This window comes from Mesoplodon bidens (assembly GCF_964165515.1).
Source record: "Mesoplodon bidens genome assembly, chromosome: 14".
Classification (NCBI taxonomy): domain Eukaryota; kingdom Metazoa; phylum Chordata; class Mammalia; order Artiodactyla; family Ziphiidae; genus Mesoplodon; species Mesoplodon bidens.
In genome coordinates, this window is record NC_138170.1 from 64,695,681 (window position 1) to 64,721,005 (window position 25,325).

General features: G+C 47.1%; 1 protein-coding gene across 1 annotated transcript in view; it reads left to right on the forward strand.

The window, feature by feature from the left end:
• Positions 1-20,178, forward strand: part of CAPN13 (calpain 13) — a gene marked incomplete at both ends in the record, with an annotated part of 68,647 nt that extends 48,469 nt beyond the window's left edge. Inside the window, 6 exon segments of the mRNA XM_081253900.1 lie at positions 518-586; positions 2,600-2,675; positions 4,342-4,524; positions 5,502-5,562; positions 19,240-19,372; positions 20,095-20,178. Of these exon segments, the coding sequence (XP_081110026.1) occupies positions 518-586; positions 2,600-2,675; positions 4,342-4,524; positions 5,502-5,562; positions 19,240-19,372; positions 20,095-20,178 (606 nt within the window).
• Between the last annotated feature and the right edge of the window lie 5,147 nt (positions 20,179-25,325).

A 25,325-nucleotide genomic window follows, 5' to 3' on the forward strand; every position in this document is an offset into this window, starting at 1 on the left:
ACCCCTGCAAAGCAGACAGGTCTTTTCTACCCTTCCTCTTGCTCACCCACCAGCTCCCCTCCAGCTCCTCAGAGATCCATTGTTTTCATTAAACCCATCGTATGGAGTGACCAGGGCTGGCTTGAATACACAGAACGCAGTCCATCCACTGGCGCACACTTAGCGGGTGCACTCACGTCTCGTGCTGCCTCCGGAGTTGCAAGGCGCTCTCCTCCCCCCAGCTGCCCCCCACTCCCCCCTGCCAGGGGCCCCACCCCAACTGGTGAAGGCTGTGTTTGGGGCTCGCTCTCTTCCCCTGGGCGCAAGTGTTGTTGGCTCTCCTTTCTCAGGGCTGCCTTCTCCTTCCAACTGATTGCTTTCCCTATGAAATAAATCTAAGCCAGGTCCCTTTCAGATACAGCAAGAGCCAGCTGGTGTAGGGCCACATCCAGGTGACACTGGACTGTGTTACTCGTTGGTGGGTGGGGCTGCTCTGCTCACTGCACAAAGGACTGCTTGACTCTTAACTCCCCACCAGCTGAAGGTGAATGGGCGGCTTGACCAAGAGGAGTTTTCAAGGCTGTGGAGGGGTCTTGTCCACTGCCAGGTACCTGCGTGTTCCCTTTTGACTAGCACTCTTATTCTGTCTGGTTTAGCATATGTTTACAGGGTAGCCCGATCCTACACCAGGGTTGAGGGCTATGAAAGGAGAGGAAACTCACCCCCACCCTCAAGGAGGGCCCCTGTTTTGCTTAGGGATCTGTACATGCACCACTAGAAGGTACGAGGCAATGCCCGGGCAGGTGGCAGGCTGAGGACCGCTCTAGGAGGCTGGAGGAGAAACGGGTCACAGTGACTGTAGCTAAAACTGCCAGCTAGCACTGCCCTCCTCATTTCTCCCCGGGCCCACTGCAGCATCCCCTCGGCCGCTAGTTCACCTCATCGCCTTCCCCTCCATCTGCCAGAACATACATCAGAATCACCGTTGTGGTCTGTGGCCTCAGTGTGGCCTCACCGTTGTTCTCAGGACAAAGTCGAAACTCATCAGCTATACATAAGATCCTGTGAGTCGGGACCCACTTTGGGGTCCAGGAGAAGCCCTTTCCCTCATCCTGCTCACCCCATCGGACCCCAGCTATGAGACTCCTTGTTCTCCCGTCCCTGCACTCAGAGCCTGCCTGATGCCCACCCAGCCTGCGGGTCCAGCCCCAAAACCCCTTCCCTGAGGGGCCTCCCCTGGGGGCCTTGCCCGCCCCCCTAAGGCCCAGTGAGCCCCCCTTCAGCTCCTAACACTTGAACGCACAACAATACAATAAAAACACTTTCTATTTACATATTATTTATTTATATCACCTAATCCCTGATTGGGGTCATTTGGTTTCTCACCAGGCACTGCAACGGCTGACAGTTCTCACATTAGATTGCAGGGTCCTCCAGGGCAGGGATCCCTCATATTCATCCTTTTCCCCAGCGCCTTCCACAGTGTCCAGCACACAGAAGGCACTCAAGAGTGCTGAACAAATGACCCAACGAATGCGTGACTGAATGAATGAGTCCATACCTAATTGAGAACACGCTAAGTCTCTGAACTCACAAAAGCCAACTAAGGCCAGAAAAAAGTTGTCAAGCCGCTATTTCACAGTAATCGGCTCCCATGATCTGCCTCAGCTGCACACCTGCTTGGGGGTATTTTGCTTTAAAACAGCTCCTGGGCAGCAGCTGAGCATAGGCCAACATTAGGAGTCCTGGGTTCAGTCCTGCGCTGCTTGCCTGCTTCATTCAAGGCAAGCTACTCACCCACCAGTGTCCTCACCTGGGAAGCAGGAGGAGCCTGAAGGTTCGAGTGAGAATTAGGGGGAGGGAGAGAAGTCTTGGGCAAACGGAGAGCCGCCCTGTACAAAATCGGTGTGTTCAGGTGACCCCACACCACGGCCGTGCTTGGTCGCAGGCGCGGTTCTCACGTGCCTTCAGTGCTGCCTACACAGCACTCACTACCGTGCAAGGCACGCCCCTAAACGCTTTATAAAGATGTGCTCATTTACTCCTTGCAGTGAACCTATGAGGTAGGTACTGTAATTGGCCCTGTGCTACAGAGAGGGAAACTGAGGCCTAGAAAGGTTAGGTCACTTGACCCAGGTTACAAGGCTGGTAAATAGTCAAGCTGGGATTTATACTCAGCGATTTGGTTGTAACGCCTGTGCTATTAACCCCACCCTAGGCAAACTCTAGGGAGCTCTCTACCTCCCTGGAAAGCAGGAAGCCTCCCGGGGCAGCAGGAGCCCAGTCTAGGGGGTGAGGAAGAGGAGGAAGGGCAGGTTTGGGGAGCGGGGGGAAGGTGCGGGCCTGGGAGAGGGACCCGCCGCCCCGCAGTTGACGGCCAGGCAGTCAGCTTTATCAGCCAGAGCCCATTCCCCACCCCCACCCCCACCCCACCCCACCCCCGGCGTCAAGTATGCACCGGGCCGACCTCTGAGCTGGACCCACTCGTGTTTTAGTGAAGCAGCCTCCAGGGCTGGGAACGAGATTTATCGGGACCTCCCGGTACCCAGGTACCCAGGACATCCTCTCCCAGGTGGACACTGGGGCTCACACGGGCTTCTTGCTTTTTCTCCCATATCAGAATGTTTTCCAATACTCCCGGAAGAACTCTGGAGTTTTCCCGAGCTCGGATTTATGGAAGGCCGTAAAGGACACAGGTAAAGCAGGCGAGTGTGTGTGTGTGGGGGGGGGGGGGGGGGTAGAGAGGTGCTGGGCATGGCAGGGAGAAAGCAGAGCACAGTGTTTGTGCCCTGCCCTGGTTTACACTGGGTCCGTGAGCCTCCTGGCTCCAGACGCAGACTCCACCCTCCCCCACCTGAGTTCTCGCCTGCCAGTCAATTCTCCTGGTTGCCTTCTCTCCCCAGCACAGCTCTAATTGTGTAAAAATGACCCCGCATGGTTGGTACCCTACCAGAAATCTAGCTTGCCTTGAAGATGCTTCCATCTCAGCATCCGGGCCCTCAGGGTTAAATACCCACAGGTGGGCTGATGCGCTCTCTTTACAGAGGGTCTGGGGCTAAGTGAAATCACATGACCTCTGTCTGCTTCAAGGAGGCAAGAGCTTTCAGTCCTGGGAGAATGATAATAACACTGCAGGGCGCAGATGCTTCCTATTTCAGCAAGAACTTGCACTCACGTCACCTCATTTGATTGTCTCAACAGCTCTGGAACTTGGGAAGGACAGGAATCATTATCCTCACTGTACCCATGGGGGAAATGGCTCACAAAAAGGTTAAGTCAGCAAATTGCCACCTTCCTGAATAAAATGTAAAATCAGGCTCCAGCAGGCCCCCTGCTGGAAGGACAGCCTCCACGGGTCTCCCTCCCAGGGGCTCTCAGTTGAGCGGGTAGAAACCTGCGCTGCTGCCCGCACCCCCGCTTCAGCCTTTATCCTCGCCTTATGGGTTATTTTTTTTTTTTTACAACTTTATTGGAGTATAATTGCTTCACAATGGTGTATTAATTTCTGCTTTATAACAAAGTGAATCAGTTATACATATACATCAGTTCCCGTATCCCTTCCCTCTTGCGTCTCCCTCCCTCCCTCCCACCCACCCTATCCCACCCCTCCAGGCGGTCACAAAGCACTGAGCTGATCTCCCTGTGCTATAAGGCTGCTTGTTTTCACAGCTGAGGGCTGTGGTTCTCACACTTGAGCCTGAGTCAGGACCCCCGGGGGCTTGTGAAAGTGCAGATTGGCGAGCCTCACCACCTGCTCAAAGTTTCTGCTTCAGGAGGACTGGGGTGGGGCTCAAGAATTTGTACTTCTGACAAGTTCCCTAGTGAAGCCAAAGCTCCTGGTCTGGGGAATCACACTCTGAGAACCACTGAATGGCCAGTGAAAGACGAAACCTTTAAAGGAGAACCTCACTAATGACTCCAGAATAATAAAAGAAAGAGAATAGTTGGAATTTGGCTGAAGAGCTGGCAGGGGCCAGTCCGGTAACTGAAAGGGGCAACAGAGCTGATGTGACTTGAGGGGGCAGTTTGAGAACATGCAAGCTGCAGAGGCATGCCCTATCCAAAGGCTTTCAAATTCACATTTTATTAGCTCTGCAGGAGAAACCGAACATGTCTCTGGCTGTATGGGGCCTACAGGCCACCAGGCTTGTCCCCTTGATGGATGGTTTGGTTTACAGTGTTGTGCTGGCTCACCGGGGTGCGCAGGCCCCCTTGATTTTCAGTCTGCCATTGTTGGTTCTGTGGTCGGTGCCCCCCTGGAGCTCACAACTAGACACGCACGATCACAGGACTCGAAGAGGGAGAGGCAGCTCTCTCCCGTCCACCTGAGGCCACCACCTGAGCTCTCTGCTCTGAGGGCAGGACCACCCCAACTCCCGGCCTCCTCCCTGCTCACTGGCTCCCCCTGTGTCCCTGACTTCCTTGCAGGGATCTCCGTCACCAATGAGCGGCTGGATCTCATGAGACTCTGCTATAGCGACAGCACAGGCAGGGTCAGCTTCCCCAGCCTGGTCTGCATCCTGATGCGGCTTGAAGCCATGACAAGTAAGTGTCACCCCGGGGCCATCCTGGAGACCTCCACAGTGACCAAAGAACACAGGAGGGGACCAGGAATGCGCTCCAGCCCCAGGCCTGGGATCGTCCCAGGGGACAGAGCCACCGTTGGCCTGTGTGATGGCGTAGTTGCCTGGAGTCCCCAACCTCCCTTCTGCACCCTTTGCTCCCCAGGACACTCCCCCACCCCAGATCGCTCATTTCCTCATCACCCTACAGCACACCTCTCTTAGGAACCAGGTGAAATCGCTGTGGGCCCTCTCCAGATTGTGTTTATGGTTTAAACCTACTCTTTAGTCATGCAGCGAATGGTTTGATCCCTGCTGAAGGATTGCACACACACAGCGAGTAAGTGGGAGCAGTAGGTCCCCCCACAAGGCCTCAGAAAGCCAGCTGTGTAGGCCAGAGGTTGTGACGCTTTTTAGCAGCACACCCCTTTGTTTTAAATGACATTTCGCGTGAAACCCCAAGCCACAATAGAGCTCCAAATGGAGCTGTTGTGGTTGAGGTCGAAGTGGGATCTGGCCTCCGCTCACATCCTTGCACCACCCCTGCCATGTGGCACTAACCCTGCAGCTCTGAGGCAGGCAATTAACAAGGTGGAGAGAGCAGAACGCTGGGAGGGTAAAGCAGAAGCCAGAGGCACAGTCTCGCTCCAGAGAATTCGCAGCTGGACAAGGGAGGTGCCCCGAGATACCTGCTAAAACAAGTCCCCGCATCCCCACAGCCAAGTGTGGAGAGTACAAAGTGTAAGGAAGCTGCAGGGGGCAGGGGCGTGTCAGGCAGAGCAGTCAGGGGGCTCTTTTGAGGGCTGAGCCTGAGCTTTCCCACGGGTGTAGAGTTTGGCTGGAAAGAGAAATGGAGGGGAGGCCGAGCACACTCTAGGGCTTCCCACAGAATCACCACGTTGGCTTTTATAGCACGTGGGCCCAGGCCTGTCCTGATTCTTCTCCTCCTCTTTACCCTAGAAGCGTTCCAGAACCTCTCCAAGGACGGAAAAGGACTCTACCTGACAGAAGTGGAGATGAGGTACCTTCCCCTCACAGAGACAGGGCACAACCCCAGGCTACCTCTCCTCGCCTGATTTCAGGGGGCATTTCTCTCCCTGAGGTTATTGAACAGTCTGTCAAAGGCCAGCCAAGCTGCCGGCCCGGCCCCCCGCCTCCAATTACTGCCTTTATATATTGCTGGCTGCCAAGGCTGCTTTAGGATCCTGGCAGACAGATTTTATTTTTTCCAATAGCTTAATAAAGCAGAGGATTGTGTGGGAGCCATAAATCCAGGAGGGAACTAAGGAACATCTGCGGAGCTCACTGTTTTTTTAAATTTATTTATTTTATTTATTTATTTTTGGCTGTGTTGGGTCTTCTTTGTGGTGCGTTGGCTTCTCATTGCGGTGGCTTCTCTTGCTGCAGAGCACGGGCTCTAGGCGTGCGGGCTCAGTAGTTGTGGCTTGCGGGTTTTAGAGTGCAGGCTCAGTAGTTGTGGTGCAGGGGCTTAGTTGCTCCGCAGCATGTGGGATCTTCCTGGATCAGGGCTTGAACCCGTGTCCCCTGCATTGGCAGGTGGATTCCTAACCACTGTGCCACCAGGGAAGCCCCATGAGCTCACTGTACATTAAACTTACTCCTGGTGAGTTTTTAGAAAGAGCCTCCTGGCCCAGCCAGCTGGTTGACCTCAGCTGTCCCTCTCAGTGCCCAGCTATTCAGGGAGCAGCGGAAGATATGCTGTAATAGAGGGCCGAGACCTCCTGCTTGGGTTGGAATTAGCTGGAAAAGGTTGATGAGACTAGACTGAGATATTTCAAGGGAAGAGGGTACCATTTGCCCTGCTCTGTGTTAAGCTAACTAGTTTAAAGTTGTGTTGTAATGAGGATGCTTATTTCTCACTGGATGAACCTGGTGATGTACAACTGAAGCCAGGAGGAGAGCAGACCCCAGAGCCCAGATAAGACGACGCAGCTTTAGACTCATTTCCTCCTGGGGGCACAATGCATCTTCCCCTCCAGGAACTGCACACAAAACTCTCTCCCTGGGGGCAGCCTCCCCAGAGATTACAGAGCCCTTCTCTATGTGAGCCAAGGCTCAGCTGCTTGGCCCATGAGTTTCAAGGCCAATGCTGCAGATTTCATCCAAGTCATGTAGAACAGGGGGCATCAATGAAAGAGTGTGGCCTGGAGGTTATGAGGGAAGGATTTAGAATTCTTTTTAAGATTTCTTTTTATTGAGATATAATTGATATTTAACACTGTGTTCATTTTAGACATACAACATAATGCTTTGATGTATGTATGTATTGTGAAACGATTACCATGATAAGTTTGGTTATCACCTCACATAGTTACAATTTTTTTTTCTTGTGATGAGAACTTTTACAATCTACTCTCTTAGCACCTTTCAAATCTACAACACAGTATAGTCACCATGCTGTATGTTAACAGCCCCCAAACCTCTGTATCTTATAACTGAAAGTTTGCACCTTTGGACCACCTTCACCCATTTTGACCAACCCCCTTACCTCCCACCAGTGGCAACCACTTTGTTCTCTGTATCTATGAATTCACTTGTGGTTTTTTATTAGATTCCACATGTAAGTGAAATCATACAGTATTTGACTCTCTCTGGCTTATTTCACTTAACATAATACCCTCAAGGTTCTTCCATGTTGTCACTAATGGCAGGGCTTTCTTCTTTTTTATGGCTGAATAATATTCTGTTGTATGTATATATGTATACCACATTTTCTTTATCCATTCATCTATTGATGGACATGTATCAGTAGGTTGTTTCTATGTCTTAGCTACTGTAAATAATGTGGCAATGAACAGGAAGGTGTCTGTATCTTTCCGAGTTAGTGTTTTTATTTTCTTTGGATAAATACCCAGAAGTAGAATTGTTGGATCATATGATAGTTCTATTATTAATTTTTTTCAATTAAGTGACCATTTATTGAATAACACCTATGTGAGAGGCACTGTGCTGGGCTCCAGGGATACAGAGATAAATGAAATCTGCATGGTTTCTGCCCTCAGTTCCTCTCTGTCTAGTGGGAGAGATAGTTCTATAATAGGAAACTACACTCTAATATACAAGATGCAATGAAAGAGGCTTGGGTGCTGTATGGACACTAAGGGGGGTTCTTCAGATGTGTTCAGCTTTGGATATGGTGATGTGCTTGTGGGACACCCATATGGAGATCTCCTATAGACAGCTGAACATACAGGTCTTTAGGGAAATCAAACTTGGTCATTGCCCTGGAGGGTCTTGCTATGGAGTGAAAGAGACAGAAATGTAAATACTGAATATAATAGATCAATTGCAATACTCTGTAGTGAAAGCTAACACAGAAGTTCGCGCAAAGATGATGGTACAACTAAGTTGGCCTGGAAGGTGTGATGTCTCTCTAGGAGACAGCCTAGGAACTGAGTCTTGAATGGTTAGGAGTTGTTGTCCAATGTTGTGGGCTCTTGATGAGGTCATCGTTCCCATGGAGTACTTTGGATGGACTGAGCGAGACTTCAAGGCAGAAGAACATCACCAGCTGGGCAGTCAGCGGACAGTGTGCAGGCAGCTGGTCATGGGAGGCCCTCCTCTGAGGGCAAGACCCACAGCTCACAGTCTTCCTTGACACAAGTAAAAGGTGGCATGCTGTGCCCACTCCAGTGGTGGGTGTGTCCAATGGTACTAGGGGTTGGTTCGGTGTCCTCTGGAGAGCAGACACCCAGAGCCTATTACAGATTTTTTAAGGAAACTCCATACAGTTTGCCATAGTGGCTGCACCAATTTACATTCCCACCAACAGTGCACACAGGTTCCCTTTCTCCATCTCCTCACCAACCCTTGTCTTTTTGATGGTACTCATTCTACAAGGTGTGACGTGATACATCATTGTGGGTTTGATTTGCATCTCACTGATGATTAGTGATGTTGAGCACCTTTTCATGTACCTGTTGGCCACCTGTATGTCATCTTTGGAAAAATGTCTATTCAGATCCTCTGCCCATTTTTAAATCAGATTGGGTTTATTTTCTATTGAGTCATATGAGTTCTTTATATATTTTGGATATTAACCCCTTATCAGATATTTTTATTTCCTTCAGTGTTTCATTTTTTTCCCAACCTTGCCCTTTGCCCTTACTGTCTGCCCAGCCCTGGGTTAGTTACCTCATTCTTGATCCTTCATGTCTTGGCCCCATTGGGTTTCCATATTATTTATTCATGTAAACCACTTCCCCAATCATAACAATCAAAACACTCTTTTGTTGCTGTTGCTCACTCCTTCCTTTTTTTTTTTGTAGAGCCTTATTGAAATATAATTCACATAGCATACAGTTTACCCATTTAAGGTATACAGCTCAGTGGTTTTCAGCATAGTCACAGAGCTTGGCAACCATCACTACCATGTAAGCTTAGAACATTTTTCATCACCACAAGAAGAAACTCCGTGCTCATTCGCAGTCAAGTCCTATTTTTGCCTCATCCCTTTAGTCCTAGGTGACCAGTAATCTACTTCTGAATCTATAGATTTGCCTATTCTGGACATTTTATATCATTGGATTCATGCAATATGTGGTCTTTTGTGACTGACTTCTTTCACTTAACATAATATTTTCAAGGTTCATCCAGGTGGTAGTATGTGTTAGTACTTCTTTCCTTTTTAGTGCCAAATAATATTTCACCTTGCAGGTATACCATATTTTATTCATCCATTCATCAGTTGATGGGCACTTAGGTAGATTCTACTTTTTGACTCTTGTAGATAATCCTGCTATGAATGTTTGTGTACAAGTTTTTGCATGGATGTATGTTTTCATTTCATTTGTATACTTAGAAATGGAATTGCTGGATCATATGGTAACTTGATGTATGACATTTTGAGCAACTGCCAAACTGTTTTCCAAAGCAGCTACACCACTTTACATTCCTACCAGCATTAAATGAGAGTTCCAATGTCTCCACATTATCGGCAACACTTTTTTTATTAAAGTATACTTGATTTACAATACTGTGTTAGTTTCAGGTGTACAGCATAGTGATTCAGTATTTTTGCAGATTATATTCCATTATAGGTTATTACAAGATAATGGGTATAATTCCTTGTACTATACAGTGTATCCTTGTTGCTTATCTATTTTGTATATAGTAGTTTTTACCTGTTAATTCCATACCCCTAATTTGTCCCTCCCCACTTCCCGCTTCCCTTTGGTAACCACAAGTTTGTAACCACAGACGCTATGTCTGTGAGTCTGTTTCTGTTTTGCATATACATACATTTATATTATTTTTTAGATTTCACATATAAGCAATATCATATAGTGTTTGTCTTTCTCTGTCTGACTTATTTCACTAAGCATAATGTTCTTTAGGTCCATCCACATGGCTGAAAATGGCAGAATTTCCTTCTTTTTTATGGCTGAGTAATATTCCATTGCATCTATACCCCACCTTCTTAAGCCAGTCGTCTGTTGATGGGCACTTAGATTGCTTCCATGTCTCAGCTATTGTAAATAGTGCTGCTATGAACTTTGTAGTGCATGAATCTTTTTGAGTTAGAGTTTTCATTTTTTCCAAATATATACCCAGGAGTGGAATTTCTAGAGCATATGATAGTTCTATCTTCAGTTTTTTGAGGAACCTCCATACTGTTCTCCATAGTGGCTGTACCAATTTACATTCCCACCAACAGTGTATAAAGGTTTCCTTTTCTCCACATCCTCTCCAACATTTGTTATTTGTAGACTTTTTGATGATAGCCATTATGACAGGTGTGAGGTGATACCTCATTGTGGTTTTGATTTGCATTTCTCTAATAATTAGCAATGTTGAGTGTCTTTTCATGTGCCTATTTGTCATCTATATGTCTTGTTTAGAAAAATGTCTATTGAAGTCTTCTGCCTATTTTTTATATTGAGTTGTATGAGCTGTTTGTATATTTTGGATATTAACCGCTTGTCATTCGCATCATTTGCAAATATTTTTTCCATTCCATAGGTTATCTTTTCATTTCCTTTGCTGTGCAAAAGCATTTATTTGCTTTTATTTCTTTTACCTTAGGAGACTGATCCAAGAAAATATTCCTATGATTTATGTCAAAGAGTATTCTGGCTATGTTCTCTTCTCAGAGTTTTATGTGAGCAAATGTTCTAATCTCATTGTTTAACATGTGGCTGTCCAGTTTTCCCAGTGCTAGTTGTTGAAGAGCCTGTCTTTTCTCCATTGTATATTCTTGCCTCCTTTCTCATAGGTTAATTGGCCATAGGTATGTGGGTTTATTTCTGTGCTCTCTCTTCTGTTCCATTGATCTATGTATCTGTTTTTGTGCCAATAACATGCTGTTTTGATTATCGTAGCTTTGTAGTACTGTCTAAAGTCTGGAAGGGTTATACCTCCAGTTTTATTCTTTTTTCTCAGGATTGCTTTAGCAATTTGGGGTCTTTTGTGGTTCCATATAAATTTTAGGATTATTTGTTCTACTTCTGTAAAAAATGTTCTGGGTAGTTTGATAGGGATTGCATTAAATCTGTAGATTGCTTTGGGTAGTGTGGTCATTTAAATAATATTAATTCTTCTAATACAAGAGCATGGGATATCTTTCCATTTCTTTAAATCATCTTCAATTTCCTTCATCTCGCCAACACTTTTCATTGTCTTTTTTATTATAGCCATCCTAGAGGGTATGACGTTATATCCCATTGTGATTTTGATTTGCAGTTCCCTGATAGCTCATGATGTTGAGTACCTTTTTGTTGTTTATTGGCCATTTGTATATCTTCTTTGGAGAAATGTCTGTTCAAATCCTTTGTCTGTTTTTAAAACTGGGTTATTTATCATTTTGTTGCTGAGTTGTAAGAGGTCTTTATATATCTATTCTAGTTACCAGTCCCTTATCATCTATGTGATTTGCAAACATTTTCTCCCATTCTGCAGGTTGTCTTTTAAGTTTCTTGATGATATCATTTTCAGAGTTTTTAATTTTGATGAAGTCCAACTTATCTATTTTTTCTTTTGTCACTTACACTTTTGGTATTGTATCTAGAAATCATTGTCTAACCCAAGATCATGAATATTTACTCCTATGTTTTTCTCCTAAGAGTTTTATAGTTTAGCTCTTACATTTAGGTCTTTGATCCATTCTGAGGTAATTCTTGTATATGGTGTGATGTAGGGGGTCCAACTTCATTCTTTTCCTGTATATCCAGTTGTGCCAGCACCATTTATTAAAGAGACTATTATTTGCCCCATTTTATTGTTTTGGCACCCTTTTCAAAAAACAGTTTATCATAATGTAAGGATTTATTCCTGAACTTTAAATTCTATCCCATTATCTTAATATCTGTCCTTTTGACAGTACCACACTCTGTTGATCACTATAGTTTTGTAGTATGTTTTGAAATCAAGAAGTGTGAGTCTTCCAACTTGGTTTTCTTTCTCAAGATTGTTTTGGTGACTGAGTTCCTTGCATTTACGTATGAATTTTAGGGTCAGCTTGACAAACTCTGCAGAAAATAAAGGCAGCTGGGATTTTTATGGCAATCACATAAATCTGTAGATCAATTTGGGGAGTATTGCCATCTTCACAACATAACATTTTCTGATCCATGAACATGAGATGTCTCTCCATTATTTTTAGATCTTATTTAGTTTCTTTCAACAACATTTTGTGGTTTTCAGTGTAGAAGTCCTGCACTTCCTTTATTAAATTTACTCCTAAGCATTTTATTCAATTTGATGCTATTATACATAATTTCCCTCTTAGCTTATTCATTGCTAATGTATAGAAGTAAAATTGATTTTTGTATATTCTGCCACCTTTCTGAACTTATTTATTAGTACTAATAGTTTTTTAGGGGATTCCTTAGGTTTTATATATATATAAAATCATGTCATCTGCAAATGGAGATAGTTTTATTTTCTCCATTCCAATCTGGATGACTTTTATTTACTTTTCTTGTCTAACTATCCTGGCTAGAACTTCTAATACAATGCTGAGTAGATGTGGAGAAAGCAGACATTCTTGTGTTCCTGATCTTGGGAGAGAACTCCCAAGTCTTTCACCAATAAGTATGATGTTAGCTGTGGGTTTTGTTTTTTGTTTGTTTATTTTGGCTGCACCACACAGCATGTGGGATCTTAGTTCCCTGACCATGGATGGAACCTGCACCTCCTGCAGTCAAAGTGCAGAGTCTTAACCACTGGACCACCAGGGAAGTCCCGCTCTGGGGTTTTTGTAGATACCATTTGTCAAGTTGAGGAAGTTCCCCTGTATTTGTAGTTTGCTAAATCAGCACACTTTTAATTACTGTCTTGATGTCTGTATTCCCTGCTACACTGTAAGCCTAGGTATGTCTTATTTGTTGCTATCTCCTTAGCATGTGGAGAAAGCACTCAGTAACGATTTCCAAAATGACTGAAAGAAATTGTCCTTTCAGGTTTGTGTCTTCCTCTGTTTTGTTCTCATCCCAACTTTTGTAAATGGGATGGAAACGTTGTTAAAATTGTAAATATTGTCTTAAACCCACATCTTCCTGCTATTTCAGCTATTTCTATTTTCTTGCCCATTGGGATTACTGGAGAGCAGGTAGTTACGATTATCTTGTTATAATCTCCAATACATCATGACCTATATTCTTTTATAAAGGCTATTGTCTAACCCATTGATCCTCTCACTCTTTTGAAATCTGCTTCCCTAAGTCTCAGGAACATTTCAACTCTGGCCAACATTCCCTTACTCTGCTATTACAAAGTCAAAGTTACTTTCTTCCAGGATTCCCATCACTCCCAGGTTCACTGCCAGGAAGCAGTCACAGGAACTAGTGAAGGCCTTGTCAGATGAGCTATGTGAGCTTCTCCCCAGAGACTTGGGGTTGCTGAAGCCCCTCTCCAGTCTACCCGTTCTGGGCTGCTTCCTACAAACTGTGTACAAGAAGCTTCTACCTGCCCTTGGACTCACCAGGAAAGCTGGGGTGTATTCCCATTGTGAGAACATTTTTGTTCCTCTCTCTCATCTTCATCCCATCTGCTCTCCTCTGACTTAGTAAACTACGATATTAAAACCGACCAGACAACTCCTCTTCCTCCCCTCTCATCATATCTGTTTCTTTTGAACAAAGCACACACTTCAGTTGTCACACTGGGGGCAATGTTTATGTTAAAATTGTTTAAAAGTATTGAATTCTTACTTTAAAGAATGCTAATACTCTGTGCTTTTGTGTGCGGTCCTTGGACATTTGAGGCTGTGTTTATCTTAACTGATTTCAGAGTCTAGAGGTTTCCTACACTGCAAGTCACACCCTGCTGAGAGTTTGTCTAGCTGATGTCATCTACATTCACGTTGATCTACTGTCAATATGGCAGTAAAGTGCCTTATTCTAACAAAGTTAGCATTTAGAACAGTTTCCCACTACACATAAATAAAGTGTCTGAAGGAAGGGGCCACCTCCTCCTACTCTGCATGAGGGTGAAATATGGGCAGTGGTGGCCCTGATCCTGCTGATTTACCAACAGCAGTTTTCACAAGAGTGGGTCTGCTTCTATCCTAATAAATCCGTCTCTCCAGCCTTCAGACCAAAGAAATTCTTTCTGAGAGCTGAGAGTCTGGATTTACCTCTGGTGTTAGGAAAACTCCCCACCTCCTTTGGCAAACATACACCTGGTGATTACCAGGCACCTTTCACCCCTAGGGTGTGCAGCTTTCCAGAGCTAGCTTTTAAAGAGAAATGTATCCAACTAGGACAATAACATGAAAACTCCAAGGACATAAACGAAGATGGAGAAAGAGTTGGAATCCAGGAAACAGGAGGTCCAGCACTGTATCCTTCACTCACTGTGGAAGTCCAAAGGCCAGAGCTGCAGAGCTGAACGAGAGAGCCAGAAGCCCAGCAGGGAGCAGGAAAAGCGACCTATGGGAAAAACGGAACCAGTAGTTTTATCTAATCATGGGAAAAATAGTGTTCCGAAGGATTTTGAATTTCTGCTGGAGGGTTGGAAGAATTATTAGGATAATGACATAGACCAAGCAGATTTTTTTAATTTAATTTATTTATTTTTGGCTGTGTTGGGTCTTCATTTCTGTGCGAGGGCTTTTCTCTAGTTGCGGCAAGCGGGGGCCACTCTTCATCGTGCTGTGCAGGCCTCTCACTATCGCAGCCTCTCTTGTTGCAGAGCAGAGGCTCCAGACTCACAGGCTCAGTAGTTGTGGCTCACGGGCCCAGTTGCTCCGCGGCATGTGGGATCTTCCCAGACCAGAGCTCAAACCCGTGTCCCCTGCATTGGCAGGCAGATTCTCAACCACTGCGCCACCAGGGAAGCCCCAAGCAGATTTTTTAAATGAGGTAATTGCTAACTCCTGGAAGAACAAAGACTTCTTCAAAGAAAGGAAATATGAACCTAGAGTTTTTCTTCACTCAGCAGAATAAAATAAAAATTGAGTATTGATTTAACAAAAAAAAAATGTGACATAATATATTAGAGAATGGAGGGAGAGAAGATACAGGCATGAAAGTGAGGTTAAGAGCACCCCAGCCCCATCTTCCATCATGAGGAGTCAGTAGCCATTTAAAATTGGTAAGTCAAGGGGTAACCATATAAAATATTATTTAGAAGTAAAGAGTTCAGAAGAAAGAGTTTGGAGAGAGGAATTTTGGATAGGAATGGGGCAGGGAACTGCTGTTTTTTCTTCATGCTTTGTATGAATGTCTTGAATTTTTAAATTATGTACCTTGGGCTGAAACTTTATGAAAAATAAATAAGCAATCTAGCAAATAATCTCAGAGACAAGAGTTTAAGACTCAAGAGAAGAGGAGGGAGACATAGAAGAAGAACAGTTGAGGTGGCTTCCTTACCAGGTAGGCAGGAAAGATGTTTGATATAGTTGTAGAAAAAAATGTCTATGCAGGGATATCACTTGAATCCAAGAGACAAGCCCTCGAGAACAGCCACTGTTCCCCAGGGGTCCACAGCCAGCACACCAGAGCTCAGCTAGACCAGAGGACAGAGTTGTAGTTATTCTAGCTGCCCCTCTTCTCAGCCCTTCCATCCTGTCCAGGGGGTCAGAGGAAGTGACTTCCCCTCCACTTTGCTGCAGGCACTCAGGTGCTAAATGGACTATGGTTTGTGCTCAGACAGGGCAGAGTAGGTGGGTAGGGTGCCTCTGGGGAATTTTGAAGAATAAAGTAGGGACATTGCCATCCATTGGAGCCATGGGTGTGATGGAGCTGGTCCAGCCTTGCCAGTAGGTGGTACACGTCCTCCCTCTGTTGTCTGGTGGACCTGAACAGCATCTGTGGGAATGGGGCCTGGCCTCTGTAGTCACTCGAAGGAAAAGCTTCTTTACTCACCCTGGACCTTTTGCATTTGAGCATCTGTGTCTTTCTCTAAGACAAATTTCCAGTGATCACTCAAGAATCTGGCTCTTGTTCCATTGGGCTGTGCTGCCCCCATAGGTGTGATACATCAAAGCCTGCCCTGCTGGGAACATAGTCAAAGCTGCCTTCGAGGATCCTGGGCCAGGTCCTCAGCTGGGTGAAGCTCTGTTGAGCCCAAGATCATAGAACAGGTCATCTGAATACTTCGGAACCCCAGCCTGGAATCCCAGGAGAAGGAAGCAGAAGATGATCCCTCGTGGGAAAGCAGGGGAGGAGCTGCACCTCGGTTCCCCTCCCATCGACCCAGTCATTTCTCAGTCTGCCCGCCCACAGGGTGCTGTGCGTGACATCGGGACGGTCCGTTGGGTGTTTGCAGAATTAGTCATGCTCTCCGATATCTGAACCTTGTTTCACAGCCAGGTGGCAAAATAAAGGTCTTCAACTCCGTGACAAATAGGATCTTAGTTCTGGATGAAAAATACCTTTGGGGAAGGGGAAATCCAGCCAGCAAGGTGGACGCCTCCCTTGCTCCTAATCCATAAAATGGTCATCAGATAGCTCTAAAAGATCCTGCCCCACCAGAGTATAGAAGAGCTTCCAGAGAGTGACCAGGCCAGACCCCACTTAGGAGAACTGACATCTGAGAACTCATTCCTAGAAGCATCTCTCCAGTGAGGGAATCCTAGCAAATGAGTGTGTCAAGAGAATAGGAGGGCAAGAAACTGCCAGTGTGACCTTTCTGAGAAGAAACCATCAGAAGGTTGATGGCATGGGCAGGGGTGTGCCATCATGCAAACGCCCATACTCAGGTACTAAGTTAGCGTTTGGAGGTGGATGCATCCTGGTATAAGGAACAAACACACAGCCAACTAACCTGCCTCTCACAGGAACTGCTGCAAAGTGTTTGCAATCATTTCAGTAGCATAGCAGGGTTAGACACACGGCATAGCTTGGGCCACGTCATTGGGCCTCCTGGCCCTGTGCTTGGCTAACCAGGATAGATGGCCATGGTTATCAGCATGGACTTCAGAGGTAGACAGAGCTAATGCCTGAAGACCCCAAGTCCTGGGCTATCAGACTGCCCTCTTACGTAAGATTTTCTGCATGCAAAACACTGGTCCCGACTGGTCAACACAGACTCTGCTTTAAAAAATAGACAGCTCAAAAAAATGAATGGGCTGCTTTGGCAGGACTCAGAGATGACCTTCACCTGTACCTCCAGGTAGAAAGTCCAACACACCTGCACACTTTGCTGCTCCAGCCACATGCATTGAAACCCAAGTCCCCTGACTCAGTGACTGTGCCCTCTGCAGCAGCTGGGCCTAAGCAGCCCCCAAGTGGAGGAACACAAAGGACAGGCCTGCTTCCCCAGATGGGAGGTTGCCCTGCTGAGAGTGGACATCTGAAAGGGCACATGTGTACACAAACACACACACCGGGGAAACCCAGGCCCAGAGGGCAGCTCTACGTGCAAACTCAGTGGATTGGGGTGACATCAGTCTTGCTTCTCCCTAGAACAGAAATCGGTTCCTTGGTTCTTACCACCTCCAGGCCCAACGGGGACAGAGGCAGGATTACAGTGGAGCAGTGCAGCACATGTCACGCCTGTGCTTTCCCTCTTCCCTCCCCCATCCCCTGTGCTCCATCAAGGGCCCTGATCCACTAGGACAGAATCCAGGAGGACCTCAGATATAGCCAACTCAGTTCAATGAGGGGTTTTCCAACCTCAAAAAATGTTCAACTCACCTATGTTTTAAATTAAGAATGGGGAAAAAAAAAAGAATGGAGATAATATAACTTATCCAAATCTAAACATTTAAAACTTTCAGTTTCACGAAATAGCCAGTCAGGAGGAGGGGCTGGGAATAGGGAAAGGGCAGAGAGTGTGGAATAGAAGAAAAGGTTAAATGGAAGGGAGGAACGGAGAGTATATCAGGCAGCATCAGGCAGGAAACTAGGAACCAGTCAAGGTATATCAAAAAGGACGTATTTAACACAGGGAGTGAGTTGCTCACAAATTTGTTGGATTTGCTGGAGCAGCACAGGCCAGACACAATCACCACCAACTCCCAGGTTCACCACTAGCTTTCAGAGAACCAAGAAGCTGCCGCCGCCGCCGCCACCCTCACCGGATATGACAGGGAGCGGCCAGAAACGGTCACAGCTGCCTGCAGGCCTAAGCAGCAGACTTGCAGGACAAAACCTCACATCTGCTGAAGCCCACGTGTCTGCCCACCCTGCCAGAGGCAGAATAATAAGGCTCTGCCTCTCTGCTGCCTTTCAAACCATACGTGCATCTCACTGGTGGGACTTAAAATATACCCGGGACTCTTCCAAAGGTAGTTCTCAGGCTTCCAGCCCCTGCCAAATGGGAGAGGGTATAGAAAGGGGGTATAAAGAGTGTCAGGGGCCAACAGACAATAGCACAGGGGAAAGAGAAAAATGGGGGGAGAGGGAACGACAAGCAGATGGAGATGGAGAGCTGGCGGGGAGGATGATTCAGACAGGGGCAAACAAAGGAAGCGTGGCAGGGAGCAATACAGACAAATAAGATAGGGGAGTGAGGACGAGACAGAAATCAGGAGATTATGTAACAACCTAAATGGGAAAAGAATTTGAGAAAGAATAGGTACGTATATGGGCTTCCCTGGTGGTGCAGTGGTTAAGAATCCACCTGTCAACACAGGGAACACGGGTTTGATCCCTGGTCCGGGACGATCCCACATGCCGCGGAGCAACTAAGCCCACAAGCCACAACTACTGAGCCTGCGCTCTAGAGCCCGTGAGCCACAACTACTGAGCCCGCGTGCCACAACTACTGAAGCCCGTGTGCCTGGAGCCCATGCTTGGCAACAAGAGAAGCCACCGCAATGAGAAGCCCGCACACCGCAACAAAGAGTAGCCCCCGCTCGCCACAATTAGAGAAAGCCCGTGCGCAGCAACAAAGACCCATTGCAGCCATAAATAAATAAATAAATAAATAAATTTTAAAAAAATGAATTGATACACGCATATGTATGACTGAATCACTTTGCTGTACACCTGAAAGTAACACAACATTGTTAATCAACTATACTCCAACATAAAATAAAAAGTTAAAAAAAAAAACAAAACAGAAGGAGGAAGACTGGGGTCTATGGACGTTGATGGGGGTGGTGGCCATAGACCCAATCATCTGAAATCTGTTGCCAGTGGAAATGCTGGCTTGCTGGACACCAATCAGAGTGGTAGCTCTCAAACTTCATTGTGCATAAAAATTAGGAATAGCTTTTCTAAAAAACTTCAGAAATTCTGATCCGGAAAGTCTGGTGCTAGACCTAGAAATCTGCTTTTTTCTTTTAAAGCTCTCAAGCGATGCCTGTGGTCCTCGGTGACTTTTCAGGACTCACTGCTTTTGCAGCTCCGCTGAATGGTAGAAATGCTCTGGGCTGCAGCAACCAGGATGGCTATGAAATGCCCGATGAATTCAAGCTTAAGGTCTGCTCTGGTCAGAGGCCTCCCGCCACCCCTCCCCCACCCCCCCAGCCCCACGCTTGCTGCCCTGGATGGCTGAGATCCCTCCCCACCACCTCCCAGCTCACTGCTCCCCTCCTTCCAGCTCCCGGAGAACTGATGTCCTAGTTGATTTTTACCTCTAAACAAGCTAATTAGCTGTAATCCTGGAAGAATCCATCACTCTGACAACGTTGTTGATTAACCATCCCCCAGCCAAGCCAAAAGCGCTTAGTATCCCAGCGGAGTGGTCAGTAATGAGTAGAGCAGCGGCACTGGGCTGCAGCAGAGCAGGTGATGCCTGAATATCAGCAGTTAGATGCAGAAAGGGCAGGCAGGCCAACTTTGCAGCCAGGTGGAGGACAGTGGAGAGGAAGATGGATGGGCTTGAGGCTGCACAGGCTGCGGCATCCCTAGCCAGATTCTAGACCATTCTTTCTGAGTCCACCGAATGCCCCCAGAGGGTTTCTAAGGTTATGAACAACTCTGGACCATGGGAGAAGGGCCATGTGAAAGCGGCTCCACACGGAGACGTAATTCTCCAACTTCATAGCTGTGGCAACTGTTTAACTGCCGAGTAAGAGAAGACACAGGCAAAACAATAGAATGACTGCATTCAGGGATCAATTTCAAGTCCAGACTGATACATCTTTCTTTTTTTCCACACTTAGACTCTTGTTTTAAACACCCCTCTGTTCCCTTAAAAGATTTACTGTCTTCAGTGCTCAGAACACAGTCTCTTGGACCGAGCAGGACGTGGTAAAACACTGCCCCCTGATGGTCACAGTTAATGCAGCTTCAAAGCATCCGCCTTCCAAAGGTTCCTTCCCACACAAGTACCCAGTGTGGGCTCAGCAAGGAGCCTCCAGCCAGCCTGGCTGGACCTTGCCATCTCTGCAGAATTGCCCCATCCTCTGTCTGACTTTGAATTCTCATCTCACTTCTGCCCTTTTTTGTCATAAAGAATGGATGACATTGGTAAATACTCTTGTTTTGTTTTGTTATATTAGAAGATAACAATTTATCGTTTGAACAAGGGAGTGATATGATGAAAGTAGAGTTTATGGTAGATTAATCTAGTAAAATATGTGGGATAGATAAGAAGCAAGAGAGTTGATTCAAGGAAGAACGTGGCAGTTAATATATAAGGGCTTGATTTAGGAGAGAAGACATAAAGATTAAGCATGTAGTCATGAATCTAATAGACCCATATCCACGGTGCACTGTTCCCGTCACTAAATCAGGTTTCACTTATTTTACTCTATTAGCTATGTCAGTACTTACTAGACTCTGTTATCATTTAGAAACTGCATCTCTCTCTCTCTCCTCTCCCCGCCACCCCCCGACTTCCAGGTAGAATTTGATCTTACTCATGTAAAGCTCACTCAAATAGGAGTACTCCTTGTATGGAGGAGAATTCTGAGTTGGTAAATACTCTTGACCAAGGGAAGGAAACTGACCCCCAGCTGTGCCATTCTGATGGGATCACTGACATGCCATGTCATCTTATGTCTTGAAGAGTTTCCAAATCTGTTCAGTCACAAAGAAAAGGAAAAGAGTCGAGAGTCAGTGTTCCATAGTGTGAAGAGAATGAATGGCTGAGCGTGTGTAGTGTAGAGGCAGGGAGCGTGGTGGAGTGGACGGAGCACTGGGCAAGGTCTCTGGGGTCTCGGGTTCAAGTCCTGGTTCTGCCTCCATCCAGCTATGTGTGCTTTGGGAATGGCCTTCTCTTTCTGGGCTTCCCTTCAAATGAAGGGCCTGAAGCTGGAGATCTCTAAGGTCCCTTCCATGGCACACGCTTGGGGAGCCAGAGCCTGAGGATTCTAAGCCACGATCATCATGAAGAGACAGCAATTAGGCAGGAAAAAGAGCCCCTAACAATGCAGCAGCAAGAGCTCTTACAGGGACCCCCTCTCTAGGGAAATAAACAGTGCTCTTTTCCCTCAGCCTGGGAGGTGCTACTCCTTTTATGATTTTTCAGCGATGGAAATTTCAGAAGCCCCTTCACTGTATATTACAGCATAAGGAATATGGTCAATGATATTGTAATAACTTTCTGCAGGGACGGATGGTTGCTAGACTTACTGTGGTGATCACTGCATAATGTATGCAAATGTCAAATCATTTTGTAGTTTACCTGAAGATTAACATAATATGGGACATCAACCATATTTCAGTTAAAACTTTTTTTTTTTTTTTTTTTTTTTTTTTTTTGCGGTACGCAGGCCTCTCACTGTTGTGGCCTCTCCCGTTGCGGAGCAGAGCCTCCAGATGTGCAGGCTCAGCGGCCATGGCGCACAGGCTTAGTCGCTCAGTGGCATGTGGGATCTTCCCAGACAGGGACACCAACCCGTGTCCCCTGCATCGGCAGGCGGACTCTCAACCACTGCACCACCCAGGAAGCCCTAAAACATTTTTTTAAAAAAAACATATGCATGGAATGAAAAAACAGTGCCCCTTCACTCACCCAGAGTTGGTCATTAGCTTTGACACTGCCCTGGAAAGGTGGAATCCAGAACACAGTGCAGCCACGGATGGTGGTGAGACAGTGACACCTCGTGGCTATCTCCGCTAATCACAGCCCAGCCCTGCTTCTGGGCACTCGCGAAAGCCCCGTCCTTCCTGGGGCAGCATTAACCCTCGGTGAGCGGGAGTGATGCAGGGCCCTGGGTTGTCATCTCAGTCTTGTCGCTGCCTCTCTGTCTGACCGTCCTCAGTTTCTTCAAACGGGAGTTTGGTCCTTAAGTCTTTCCCTTCCAACTGCCTTGTTCTCTGGACTTCCATGACTTACGGTGTGTAGTCAGGGATCCTAGGTCCATGCAGTGTGCAGGATGTCCCTACTGGGAAGGCGTGGCCCCGAGTTCACCACTAGGACCCTGAGGTCCCACCCACCCCCTGATCATGCACGGTCCTGCCACATACCCACCTCCTTGAGACAGCCAGACCATTGACCGCAGATGTTCCATCCAAGGCCTGCCTCCATCCCGGCTGCCAGTTGCTAAGGTGGGAAAAAGTAACAGAACCAGCCAGAAGGAAACCTCATTGAGCCAGCTTTCTATTGGGTGTGGGGAGGACTTCACCTGCTCTAGCCCACTTTGGGTACCAGAATCTTGCCCTATTGGTGGGACCCATAGGGTTCATGTATCTCCAGAGAACAATGTAGATGGGTTCTTTTTCATACACTTTCCTCCCTATACTGATATCCACACAAGCTGCAAAGAGGAGAAAGAGGGTTGTGTGTGAAGATTCTGAACCTCCCCCCAGGCACTCGTGATATTTGGGCATGGCTGAAGACACAGAGGCTGAGCTTTTTGGGTCTTTCCTGAGTATCACATTATTCTTACCCTAGAAGAACTGGGCTTCCTGCCTCTTGAGCCACGTCCCTTATCACTAGTTTCCGGTCTGTATTTACTAGTCCTTCTCCAAGTGTAATCTCTGAGTGCTGCATGATGTCCGCAGAAGACCGTGATGCTTTCCAATATAGCTGTGTTCATATCAACATCCCTCCCTATGGCTTCCCTAGACTGTCCCCAAGAAGTGTACAGTGGTAACACCCAGGAACCCCTTGAAGAGGGAAGTCATTCATTCAGGTTGGGGATGCAATTTCTAGAGTTGCCACAGCTTCTGGTGGTATGTGGCAATTTTTCCCTGGCTATTAAACAGCGTATGTAAAAATGCTTTTTTGGAGACGGAGAGCACATGAACTATCATTTTAAAACACCTACTCTATATTAATCAGGGTCCAGTCAGGAGACAAAAATCATACCAGCTGTTTGAATAGGGAAAATTTAATACAAAGAATGATTAACTAGTGAAGGGTAGTGAACGACTAAAAGGGGCAATAGAGGACTCTAAGGAGCACAGGAATAGGAAATGCAGGAAGGAGCTGCTACCTCCAGAGATAAGGGAGATTCCCCAGTGATGGAAGGAAGAACTTGGATGAGATTCAGACCCCTTTGGAGACAGTGTGGCTGCAGCCCACTGGATGGTGGAGAAGTTCACTGCGGCTCCAGCCAACTGGAGCTGAAGCACAGGAGGTACCCCTGCTGGGAGCCAGAAAAACTCCCTGAGAGAGCACCCCTGGGTGAGAGAGCCTAGATGCTGCTGGCAGTCACATTGCAGGAAGAAAAAAGGCACAGTGGAGCCAGGAAGGGGGGCTCTTCCTCTGTGTGCCTTGCAGTGTCCCCCGAGCACCCTCTACTGTCTCTCTGGTAAAGGACAGGTGTTGACAAGGTCCAACTGCAGTATGACAGAGCAGGGCAAGGAAGGGTGAATTGGAGTTGAAAGCAACAAATTGATAACAGGAGCACCTACTCCATGGCAGGCCCTGTGCTTGCATTTCCATCAAGAATCTAGGAGAGGGCTTCCCTGGTGGCGCAGTGGTTGGGAGTCCGCCTGCCGATGCAGGGGACGCGGGTTCATGCCCCGGTCCGGGAAGATCCCACATGCCACGGAGCGGCTGGGCCCGTGAGCCATGGCCGCTGAGCCTGCGCGTCCGGAGCCTGTGCTCCGCAGCGGGAGAGGCCACAGCAGTGGGAGGCCCGCGTACCACAAAAAAAAAAAAAAAAAAAAAAAGAATCTAGTGTAATCTCAAGCATAACTCCTTGAACTAGATAATAGAATTCCCATTTTAATGTTAAGAGGGTACTGAAAGCTAGAAGTAACCTGAGAAGGACATGCAGCTGATATACGTGGCTGGGCTGGTGTTTTGACTGCTGTGTGATTCTAGAGTCCAGTCTCCTGCCGCAAGCTAACAGCGCCTCTCTCCGTAAAGGGTGAAGGACAGTGAGATCCTGCTCTCCTCCCTTCAACCCTCCTCCTCCATGAGCTCACATAAACCTTCCCAGCATTGCTTCTTGGGCTCTCCTCCTGAGAGAGACCGACAGTGTGGCAGATGCCCTGGGGGTGCTCTGAGGCAGTGATTCCCAAACCAGAATCACTGGCGGAGCTTGGTGAGAATAGAGGCTCCTGGGTCTTCTCTGTAGGTACCAATTTAATAGATTGGCAGGGGGAGCTGAAATCTGCATTTAACAAACTCCCCAGAAATCCCGATGCTCCAAGAAAGGAGCATCAACCTCTCCACTGGGCTGGAAGTGGCACGTGAGAAGCTGCCTGGCCTTCGCTGGGGGGAAGGGAACTTCATGCTAACAAGCTCCTCTCAGCCCCAGCGCCCCGTGGAAAGGTCAATATTGTTACCTGGCTTCTGAAATGAAAATCAAATAGGACACATGGATCTGCTTCATGGGTGATGAAGTTGTAATGGCTCTTACAGAGGCTGAATTGATTCCTATCTGTCAGCTGGAAAATTGGAAGATGGGCTCCAGGACTCCTGGCCCCCTGGCCTGGCAGTCCTTTAGGCATATTTTCTGGACAGGAGGTAGTTCCGAGCTAGAGCTTGCCAGGCAATCCCATCTGGCGCAGGAATAAGAGCCACCAGCTTTTGAGCACCTACCACGTGCCAGGAACTATGCTCCAATCCTTAAACCCGCCTGCAAGGGTTAATACCACAACTAGGAGACAGGAAACTGGGGGTCTGCCTAAGGCCACACAGATACAGGGGTGGAGCTGAAATTCAGGCACGTGTGGGTCTTACTCCAAAGCTGTGTTCATGGCCTTGGGAGGGGGACCAGCTCCTGGTTCAGAGCCCCTGCTGGGGGAGAGCCAGGCTCCAGAAGGCCTGGGGCCCACGTGCTCATGGTCAAGTAGTTAACGTCTTCCCATTGGTGGGGGTTTTAACATCTATAAACCAACTCAGGAAGCATATATCAGATGCTATTATCTAGGTCCTTCAGAGAGGAGCTGAAGCAGAGGATACAGGCGAGGGGTCTGTCCTGGTGAGGGGTCTGTCCCAGAAAGGCCTCACAGGGTCCTGCTCAGTGACATAAACCCACAGAACTATAACACCAAGAATGAACCCTAACATAAACTGTGGGCTTGG